We start from the raw sequence: 12,015 nt of genomic DNA on the forward strand, positions 1-12,015 counted from the left end.
GTGTAGGCATGACAAAGCTTGTATATATAGTAAATTAGTTTATTGTATAGTTTGAGGAGTGCTTGAAATCTTAGAGAGATTATTAGAAAATTAGACGAAGAAGAACAAGAAGACACGTTCAAGAAAATGAAGCACATTGGAAGAGAAGTTAAAGTCATTTAGTGTGGAGGTTGAGAGTTTGGGAGCACACATATTATCATGGAATGCATATAGTGTGAAAGAATATAGAGCCTAGAGGAATCTAAAAATTTAGGTGCAAGGAACTAGAGGATATTGAAGTAATTGAAGGAAATAATAAGGCAACCAAAGAGTTGAAACCTACGTGAAGAACCTTTAGGATAAAAAATCAGGAGAGTGAGTATAGAGGGAGCGCCACCCAAATGGTAGAGTTAAGTAGTAGTCAAATGAGATTTTACAATAAGTGAATAGAGAGTCAACTGATAATCAAGAAGAAAGAAAGAGGTTTAAGTAGAGTTAAGTAGTAGTTAAATGAGATTTTACAGTAAGTGAATAGAGAGTCAACTGATAATCAAGAAGAAAGAAAGAGGTTTAAGAATTTGTAAAATTTGTACTTCAAGAATTTATATTAATGATAAGACATTTTTCTTAGGTTATGTACTTGGTTCCCAATGTATGCTAATTATTAGTAGTTAATGATGAAATTTTTCCATGGGGGACTCACTCAGTGAACTTCTGATATATCATGTGTGTTCGTGCCATATTAAACAATACCTTTAATTTGACTACATATTGGAAAATATCTCTAAAAATCACATTATTTAACCCCATACCAATATGAACCCAATACAAATTCCCAATTTAAAAAATCCATACTTTCATTAGATATTGTAGGTATCCATTTTTTCATTAACATTTTTTATACCCCTTTATATTTTTTCATTAACTTTAAGCTCCATTTTTTATATTTGCCAATATAAAAACCCTTTACCCCCTATATATCCCCCAATATATTATGTCATTTTTTCCTCAATATATATCCCCCAATATGAATCCACGAGGTATGATATTGCTCCCCCATTGAAGCCCCAATGTATTTTTCATGCATATATGATTCTTGATGTATGGTTATTTAATTTTTTTTACATAATTCATCTATTTTTTGGCTTGAGTGGGATCAAAACCCATAGGATGTGTTTCTTGGGGATCCATAAGAAAAACTCATATGTAAATGCACTAACAATTGAAATTTAGCTAGTTGTGATAGACTTCCACCAATACAATGCTATACCACAACCTAATGAACTATGTTGATGAAAATATTATTAGTTAGCATTATACCTATATGTGTGAGTTTATTTTTAGGTTGTTACCAAAATGATTTTATGGAGAATCGAAAGCACAACACCCTAACTACTCAATATTGTGGAACTATTTCATTGATTTCCTTTGGAAAATAAAAATTCAAAGAATTATATTCCAATAGAACATATACATCCACAATTAATGTGTTAGGTGCTTTGTCCCCAATAGATTTAGGGCTCAATGTTTAGCTCGCTTAATTGAGGCTAAGTAGCTAATTACAACAAAGACCAATATACATGTTTATTTTCTAGAATAAACAATCATGCTTTTCCATTTCTTATATATTTCCCTAAATTTTTTCTTAACTACAATCTAACTGACCTTTGAATTGTTACAACATTGGCATATCTATGTTCATTATTGTCTTTTCTACATCTACTAAAGACAACAAAACTAACTCATGATTTCTTGATCTAAGAGCTCTGATCCATGTCTCCTTTTCCTTGTCTCAGAGGGTAAGGATTTGTATGAGTAGAGAAAGAGACAAACACAAAAAAATAACGAATTTAACATAATAAATATAACTAATTTTTATTAATGAAGAAAATGTGAAAATCATCATACATATGAAATTGTTAAGAATGGCAATAACTTTGTTTGAGAAGAGATGTCCAGTGACACTCATATGTGAAAATCCTTATTATGAGAGATGAAAACTTCATTAGATTTGGGAAACATAGCAAGATTGAGACCATGCAACATTATGTTGGAACACCAACTATATGAAGCCATAAATGTCACATACGAACTTTGTCTTGGGTGTTATTTAAATAGTTATAAAATTCTTAATGAGCTCTATGATCTAGAAAACCATTTTAATCACTTTTCTATAATTTTTAAACTTTGAAAAATACTATAAAATAAATCAAACAAACTCTAAAAGTTCAAAACTAAAATATTGCCAAATTTAAAATATGTTCCAACCTATCCAAACAATGATGTAGTAGTCGTTGAAGAGCATGAAAATAATTCTCAAGTGATACTTAAGAATGATGATAGCTTTGCTTTAGAAGAGATGTGAAGTGACACTAATTGTTGAAAATCCTTATTACCAGAGATGATTTGAAAACACGAAAATGGGAAACACTTTTTGGAATTAGGATTTTATGGTTAATAAGTGTTGGGAGAACTAATCCTAATATAAAAGTTTATGAAAAAACCACACCCACTACATGCAATACTATACTTTTCTATCTAAAAAAAATTAGAGCAAAATGATTGCTAACTATGAAAATATTGACAGATACCTAAAAATGAAAACGTCAAACAATAAGGAAAAGTGTTATCGAGATTCACATTTTCACTCAACAAACTTCATTGATTTGGGAAAGATCACAAGGCTGGGACCATGCAACACTAAGTTGGAATGCCAGCTATAGAGAGCCATACATTTCACATGTAAACTCTGTCTTACATGTTATTTACGTAATTATAAAGTTCTTAATAAGTTCTATAATGTGGAAAAACCATTTTGATGACTTTCCCGCAATTTTAAACTTTAAAAAATACTAAGAAACAACCCAAATAAACTCTAAAAGTTCAAAACTTAAATATCACCCAATTCAAAATCACGAGACATGAAAACTTCATTTGATTTAGGAAAGATCTCAAGGTTGGGACCATGCAACACTAAGTTGGAATGCCAACTATACAAAACCATAAATGTCACATATAAACTTTGTCTTACATGTTATTTGCATAGTTATAAGTTCTTACTAAGCTTTATGGTGTGGAAAAACCATTTGATAACTTTTCCACCATTTTAAACTCTAAAAAGTACTAAGAAATAACCCAAACAAATTGTAAAAGTTCAAAATTGAAATATTTCCCAATTCATAATTAAGAGAGATGACAACTTCATTAGATTTGGGAAAGATCGCAAGGTTGGGACCATGCAACACTAAGTTTGAATGCCAACTATACAGAGCCATAAATGTCACATGCAAACTCTGTCTTACATGTTATTTGCATAATTATAAAGTTCTTAATAAGTTCTATAATGTGGAAAAACCATTTTGATGACTTTCCCACAGTTTTAAACTTTAAGAAATACTAAGAAATAAACCAAACAATCTGTAAAAGTTCAAAATCACGAGACATAAAAACTTCATTTGATTTAGGAAAGATCTAAAGGTTGAGACCATGCAACGCTAAGTTGGAATGCCAACTATATGAAACCATAAATATCACATACAAACGTTGTCTTAAATGTTATTTGCATAGTTATAAAGTTCTTAATAAGTTTTATAGTGTGGAAAAACCATTTTAATGACTTTCCCACCATTTTAAACTTTAAAAAGTACTAAGAAATAACCCAAACAATTTGTATAAGTTCAAAATTGAAATATTGCCCACTTCAAAGTTAAGAGAGATGAAAACTTCATTATATTTGGGAAAAATCACAAGTTTGGGACCATGCAACACTAAATTGGAATGCCAACTATACAAAGCCATAAATGTCACACGAAAATTCTGTCTTACATGTTATTTGGATAATTATAAAGTTCTTAACATATTCTAGTGTGGAAAAAACCATTCTGATAATTTCCTCACCATTTTAAACATTAAAAAATACTAAGAAATAACCTAATCAAACTCTAAAAGTTGAAAACTGATATATTGCCCAATTCAAAATTACGAGAGATGAAAACTTCATTAGATTTGAAAAAGATCACAAGATTGGGACCATGGAACACTAAATTAGAATGCCAACTATGCAAAATCATAAATGTCACATACAAACTCTTATAAAGTTCTTAATAAGTTCTATAATGTGAAAAACCATTTTAATGACTTTTCCATGATTATAAACTTTAAAAAATACTAAAAAATAACCCAGACAAACTTTAAAAGTTGAAAACTGAAATATTGTCCCATTTAAAATATATTCCAACCTAACCCAAACAATCACCCATACAGCACTGGTTAAAGAGAATAAAATGAATTCTAAAGTGATAGCTCATTTTAAAAGTTCAAAACTGAAGTATTACCCAATTCAAAATATATTCCAACCTAGCCCAAACAATGACCTACATAGCAGTTGCTAAATAGAATGAAATGGGTTTTGAAGTGATAGTTCATCCTAACCATTAGGGATAAAAGGGAGTAAAAATGCAAATGGCGTTGGGTGGAAGGGGCCCTATCAAGGCACCCTATCAATGGCAATGGACGAAAGAGGTTCCCACCTGATTTAAGTGAATTAAAAAATCATGTACCCTCATCCATCCAATTATTAAAACAAAACAAAAAAAAGTAGGAGAGCGCCCGTCCCCACACGCGCCGCTGACGTCACCCGCTTTTTTCAACCGCCTCATTGTCCATCGGAAAAGAGGAAAGAGAAAACGGCCCTCCAAAAAAGACCATCAATATCCCCGTTCACCGCCGGGTGGGACCCACGCAGACGTTTGCCACGTTCATGCTCTGCCACATCCCGTTGCGCCGGGCCCACATAGAGCTGGCGTAGGGCTTAAGAAGGAGCCGGTGGGGCGCTGGCTGCCCGTCCCGACCGGCCGGCATTTCCCGGCGGTGGCATCTCCGTTACCCGCAACGTCAAAACTAAAACCAACCCACATGCGCGCTCGTGCGTGCGTTCAATTCCCCGCGCGGTTTTCAGGCAAACTTCTATCCCGTAACTGCCACCTGTCACTCCTGCCCCTCACCCCTTCCTCACCCCCTCTAATTGTGTGTTATTTTCTCCCTTTTTTCACATTTCTTCTTTCCCATCTCTTCCATTCTTTCCCCTTCTCATTGGCATTCATTCTGATTCAACCCTTTGTGTAGGGGTCCAACCAGTGGAACCATCATCACAACAATTATCTGCTCAGCTCAGCTCAGCTCAGCTTTCTCCTGTAATCACTGCACCTTCACCTTTGTGCTGCTGCTGCAAAGCCTGGCTTTCACTGCAGTTGTTACCATGGTTATGGAGCAAGCAAGAATGAGTGTAAATATTGGCAATTGCAGCTGGGATGGTTGATAGGACTGGGGGTGCAGTAGAATAGACCAAGAAAGGGTGGTTCAAGAAAACTGATCAAGATCAAGAACAAGAATGCAAAGTAGCAGTCAGTATGGTGTGCCTGAGGTCCCAGCTGCTCAGTTTGTGGTGGGGAGGGTCCATTCATCAGGAGCTCACAATCACATTTTCTCTCTTGCTCATGATATACCAAAGAATTCCTCACCTCATCCTCAACCCCAATCACACCAATCTTCAGAACAGCAACAGCAGCATGGTGGCAATCAACAAATGATTGCACACAAGATCAGATTGGAATCAGATTCACCAGAGGTTGCTGCACCATCTCCTGGACACCCCAAGCTCAACAACACCAGCAATACTGCTACTACTGCTAATAATTATAGTAGCAGTAATCACAACAATAATACTATCAGTACAGATAACTATAATAAACAGCAGCAGCAGCTGGCTCAGCTTGCAGGAGGGGATGAGGATGTGCTTGGAAGTGAAGATTGTGAAAGAGGATCAGCTGGAAATCGATGGCCTCGGCAAGAAACCCTGGCCCTTCTCAAAATTCGATCCGAAATGGATGCCAATTTCCGAGATGCCAGCCTCAAAGGACCTCTCTGGGAAGATGTCTCAAGGTAATTGTATATATCATTTTCTGGTCTGATTTATGTGAAAAAAACTTTGGCTTAAGAATTTTCACATATCTTCTTTATTTGAGCTGTAAGACTGCAACTTTGAGAATCTGATTCAGTTAAAATAGTCAGAAATTGTTACTTTGATTAGTTGAAAAAATTCCACAGCACCCGATGGTTACAATGAGTGATAAGTGGAATCATGACAGTGAGAAAATTGTTACTGACCATTAATGGAATATGGATCATGAACTAATTACCTCTGTCAATGCAGATGTTCCCAAAAATAATGAAATCTGGATCATGAACTAATCACCTTACTCTATGAGAAAATTATATCTCCATTACAGCTTCTTGCTGCTAAAATTCTTTGAATGCAGATATTCCTAAAAAATAATTAAATCTGGATCATGAACTAATTACCTTACTGTATAAGAAAATTATATCTCCAATACGGCTTCTTGTTGCTAAAATTCTTTGAAGTGTGTATAAGGTTTAGAAAACTGGCCGGAGAGGAAAACCTAGAGTGGTTACTGTTGTTTTGTAGCTTGGAAATTAGGTTTTTCTAGTTATATAAAGGATTTATAATTTGTCCAAAGTTTACGGTGTACACTTCATCTATGATCAAATTTTGATTTTTTTGGAAGAATCAGTGGAGGGGGGCAATTCTAGTGAAATAGTTGAAAAAAGTTTTCTTAAACACAACGATCTATACATTAATGAATTTTACTGTGTAAATTCTTTTTGATTTATTCAACCTTTCTGGTGTACACTCCACCCATCACCCATCATCAAAGTTCAAAAGCCAGATTCCAGGCAATCCCATTCCAGAGAAGTAGTTGAAGAAAGTTCTCCCCGACGACGACGATTTGCGCATTGATGAGTTGTTCACGAGAGTGGCGTGGGGGAGAATTTCGAGGAATCGAAATTGGAATGTCAAAGTGAGAATTTTCTTCCAGCATTCGTGGAAAAGTAGCTGCGATAGGTTGTTGATCCGTGGAAAAGTCGCTTCGGTAGTTTGTTGATCCGTGCATTCATTTATGTTGGGCGTAGCGCGCCAGGTTCATGTACCCAAATCACAACTATAACACCACCGACGACCACGACGATCTTTCGATCTTCAAGCGAGCAATTCAGATGCCTATGGCCACGATAATGGAAGGCAATGCATATGCATGCTCCTAGACAAAGTGCAAGCAACGATGGACCATGTTGTGATTGACACCATTGGCCATGGATCCAGCAGATAAATGGTTTCACTTTATGGATATTCAGGTCTCAGTGGGTTTGAGATTGCTTTGGAGCTTTGAGATCTTCAAAAGTAGTAGAATGAGCTGCTCTCACAGTTTCTTTACTTTGATGTATTCTTCCAGATCTATCACATTGACCAATTTTGAGTGGACATTTCAAATCAGCCTAGTTGCAACATGATATTTTCTATTTTGTATTCGTCTCTCACAACTTAGAAGATTAATTTTTTGTTTTTAATCCAAGTCCTTTCTAGCTTGGTCTTATCCCTCCCTATACTGTGGGTGGTTGCAACAAGTTAAAACAATCTTGTTCTTTTAAATAGCTGTTAGGACTACAAATGTCTTCGGGCAACTTTTAATTATACCAGCAAGAAATCATTATCAGTATTACTATATTAATTACAAGCAATTATTATCAGTATTTACTATAATACTGAAAAATATAAAATCCTTAAAGATGCATCTGGGGAATTTTGTATCTCTAGGCACTTCACTGATCATGAATTGATCCTGATCTATTCCTGATCTATTAATATCATTGAAGGGATTACAAAGTGTAGTACAAAGTGTTGAAGATCTTCCTCAGATAACTCCTGAGAGCACCTTGCTTCTTTGGCCCAATTAATTATTAGTGTAGTTAACACAGAATGATAACCATGTTCAGAGTTCTCAATAGCCTGCTAAATAGATGCTTCTGTTTGTGACAAATCAAGCACTTGAATCTTTCTATTTTGCCGTATTGATCCAAAAATTGCCCATTAGATATTGGATTAGATCTTGATGCTTCTGTTTGTGACAAAATCAAGCACTTGAATGCTTCTATATTTCTATATTGATCCAAAAATTGCCCATTAGATATTGGATTAGATCTTGTGTACCCATTACAGTACTGAATGTATTCGATCATACCAATCATTTGCTTGTCATGATCTTAGTCTTATCTGTGATTTAGATATAAGATAATTGTGACCTTTGCAGACTAATAATTTGTATGATCTTAGGAAGATTATTCATATGGTACATTCATTCATTATAAGTTGCAAGAGTGAATGATTTTCTGGAGTCACAGAATGCAGATGACTATGATATTGAGATAAAATTTGGATGCCTGATACTGTATAATAATAATGTTGATTCAGGAGGCTCGCGGAACTGGGGTACTATAGAAGTGCGAAGAAATGCAAAGAAAAATTCGAAAATGTTCACAAATACTACAAGAGGACAAAGGAAGGGAGGGCTGGGAGACAGGATGGCAAGAGCTATAGATTCTTCACCCAGCTGGAGGCTCTCTATGGTAGCAGCAACTCAGGAAATTTAAACAACATGAACAGTAACAGCAACAGCAACAAAGTTACAGTAGCCATCAGTGGGGGATCAGCAGCGCCTGTGGGCAGTCTGCCCATCATAGCAGCTCCTCATGATAATCAAGAAAATAGGGAAATCGTGGATAACAGCGTTGCTGTGAAAGCTGCTGCAAAACCAGTTAATGAGAGCTTGGATTTTAGCACTGCAACAGCTGCCATGAGTTTCTCTACCTCAGATTCATCCGAGGACGAGTATGATGAGCCAGAAGATCAGGATCATGATCATAACAGAAAGCGAAAAAGGGCTGCTTCTTCGTCTTCTGAGACCATGGTAGTGTTCTTTGAGAATCTGATGAAACAAGTAATAGAAAAACAAGAAACTATGCAACGCAAGTTCTTGGAAGCAATTGAGAAAAGGGAGCAAGAGAGAATGATCAGGGAAGAAGCCTGGAAGAGGCAGGAGATGGCAAGGCTGACCAGAGAACAGGAGCTCAAGACCCAGGAACGTTCACTTTCTGCTTCCAGAGATGCAGCATTGGTTGCTTTTCTGCAGAAAGTCACAGGCCAGACATTACAGTTGGTGCCCCCACAATTGCCCAGTGCACCACAGCTTCAGCTTCTAGAAGCTCCTCCTCCCTCACCTCCCCCACCTCCTCCCCCTCTCCCACCTCTTCCTGCTCCTGCTCCTGCTCCTGCTGCCCCATCTGCTGATCAAGCTAACAATCCCAACAATCCCAATGCAGATCAAGATCAGCAGATAGTAATTCATCAAGAGGATATAAAGGATTTAAACAGCCTTGATCCCAACAGTAAGAGATGGCCTAAGCCTGAAGTACTTACGTTGATTAAACTGAGAAGTGGGATGGAGCAGAAATTTCATGAGCCAGGACCCAAGAGTCCATTGTGGGAAGAAATCTCAGCAGCCATGGCCGCCCTGGGATACAGTAGAAGTGCCAAGAGATGTAAGGAGAAGTGGGAAAACATCAACAAGTATTTCAGGAAGGCCAAAGAGAGTAACAAGAAACGTCCTGAGAATGCCAAGACCTGCCCTTACTTTCACCAGTTGGATGCTTTGTACAAGAAGAGAAATCTGGGCAACAGGCAAAACAAAATCATGGAGCAGGATTCAATGGTCAATGGCAATGATAACAAGGTGCAGGATCAGAAGCCTGGAGAGCGTGAACAGCCCAGTGGAAGCAACAGAGAAAATACTCAGGACCATAATGACCATCATTCCCACCACAACCAACAAGGTGATCATGGAGCAGATATCTTGACAGTCATGCCCACTGGTCATGGAGAACCCCAGGCATACAACCATGAGAGAACAAATCCAAATGCAAATTCTTGTTCTGCAACAAGGGATGCTTCAAACTTCATGGCTATGGTTCACAAGTTGACATCTGATCATCCTCCAGAATTTAACATGTCTACATCCTCCAATACAGAATGAGAACGTACAAACAGGCCTGCAAATTGTTTGAGTGTAAGGATTACAAACAAAATGAAAAAAATAGCCACGGGGTTTAACGTGTACCATATACTGTATCAATATTCAGTGTTCATGCTGGTGGGGATTGAGATTTTGATTTCATGAACAGGTTGGTTTTCATGGAAGCTCAAATAATGATCCATTGAATTGTTATTGGTCAATCAAGAAGTGTTGGCATTGACAGTTTGGGTTTTCATTGGAGTTAGGGTTTCCATTGCTGTGGTTGAATTTCACAAGAACCCTATTCATCCATTTGGCCACATATGGGCTGGACCGATTTTCTCTACTTGGATTATTACATAGTTACTATTATTATTATTTGTTGAATAAGGATTTCTGCAAGTCATGTAGTGAACCAATACGTGTTTGGCACTGTTGAACATGTTTATATATATTATGTAATATTGAAGGGGATATTAGTCCAGGAGACTACAGGGAGCCTTTATCATTTTCAGTCCAGCTGTGCTGTGCTACTACAGTAGTTGCCTTATTTGGCAACAGCAAATTCTTTAAAGAACCTTTCATTTATTTTTATTTATGGACACTCTGACATCAGCCAAATGTGCTCGTTTGTACTTTAATTTTAATTGTTTTTTCTGGTCTCAGGAATCTGATCCTGCCTGCCTGCTCAGACTTGATAATGGTGGAAGATTTAATTATTAAAAAAGGTTTCCTTTACTCTGCAAGAGCAAATAAGAAACAAAAGTGATTAATTCATTGCAAAATTCTGATGTTAGAAAATAGTAATCAGCAGCCTAAGTCTAATGACTTGTTGCAGACTGTAAGAGCCCACACTGTTACTCAACAGTGACAATATACATGAACGAGTAAAATAATTCAAATTCTAATGAAAGTAATTATGAAGAGCACGTTAGAAATTAAACAATACTGTACACACATAAATAACTCCTATTCTTTGAATTTTAAATCTAAGTTCCTGCACAAAGACCTTGTCATACTGTGCCTAAATAATTACTATTCCGTGATTCTCAAATCTAGTCTTTGCACAGAGACCTTGTCATACTGTGATCAGTTTAGAGAATATATTAGATTTTCAAAGTTGTCTGCACAGAGACCTTGTCATACTGTGATCAGTTTAGAGAATATATTAGATTTTCACAGTTGTCTGTTTATCAGAGGCTCTTAAACATAACCATCCAATTAGATTCGAATAGAAAACTAGAACATGTACTTGTATTCTGCCATTTTTAGGGCAACTGTGTTGGTATAATTTGTATTCTGCCATTTTTGGGACAACTGTGCTTAGACTAGCCATGTGCAGCTGGGAATAATTAATTTTAATTTTGATATCCAATCCTTATCTTATTAGTTGTAAGCTTAGAAGTATTTTATCCCTATACGCCTTCTTCTGATCCTTAAAAGGAGGTTCATTCATTTTGTTTTGGAATTGTGGAGATTTTATTTTATAATGATTCCATGCCTCACCGTTAAATGTGGTTGGTGCAAATCCAGGACTTAAAATTAATACACAAAAATCTAGAGAGCAAAGTGATAAAATTAATTGAGGAAGTTACATTATGAGAAAGCAAAGTCATGTAATATATATTTAAATTAAAAAATTATATATATATATATATATATATATATATATATATATATATTTTGTTATTCTAAATTGAAGTGGAAATACATTTAATAAATATATTATTATTTTTATTGTATTAAGAAGAAAAAGTATTTTGCAATTAAAGAAAAGATAATAATCTATCTTATATTTATTAGTTATTATATTAAAATTAACCATTATTTTTTGGAAAAAATAAATATTAATGATAATTTATTTTTATTTTAATATTGAATTTTAAAAAATTACATCTTAATTATTTTTTAAAATGTTGAATTTAGGCTTCTGTGATCTATATCAAATTTATAGAGAAGATTTTTCTGTGAAAATCACATCATAATTCATTTGTGGAAGCGTTTCGAACCAACGAGTGTGGTTCATCATGAGGACAAGTTAAAGAACCAGATCATAAATAGAGAGAGCAGATCATTCAACGGCCATATTTACCATGGCTATATTTGACCAGGA

At 35.7% G+C, this 12,015-nt stretch overlaps 1 protein-coding gene across 1 annotated transcript; it reads left to right on the plus strand.

Annotated features, from left to right (window-relative positions):
* The first annotated feature begins 5,018 nt into the window (after positions 1-5,018).
* Positions 5,019-10,554, plus strand: LOC149199212 (trihelix transcription factor GTL1-like). Its single transcript, XM_089402347.1, has 2 exons — positions 5,019-5,919; positions 8,306-10,554. The coding sequence occupies exons 1-2, from the start codon at positions 5,369-5,371 to the stop codon at positions 9,921-9,923; spliced, it is 2,169 nt and encodes a 722-aa protein (XP_089258473.1). The 5' UTR covers positions 5,019-5,368; the 3' UTR covers positions 9,924-10,554.
* The last annotated feature ends 1,461 nt before the right edge of the window (positions 10,555-12,015 follow it).

The sequence above is a fragment of the Pinus tabuliformis genome, chromosome 2_1 (genome assembly GCF_031772625.1).
Source record: "Pinus tabuliformis cultivar Carrire ecotype Pingquan chromosome 2_1, CPIR1, whole genome shotgun sequence".
Lineage (NCBI taxonomy): Eukaryota > Viridiplantae > Streptophyta > Pinopsida > Pinales > Pinaceae > Pinus > Pinus tabuliformis.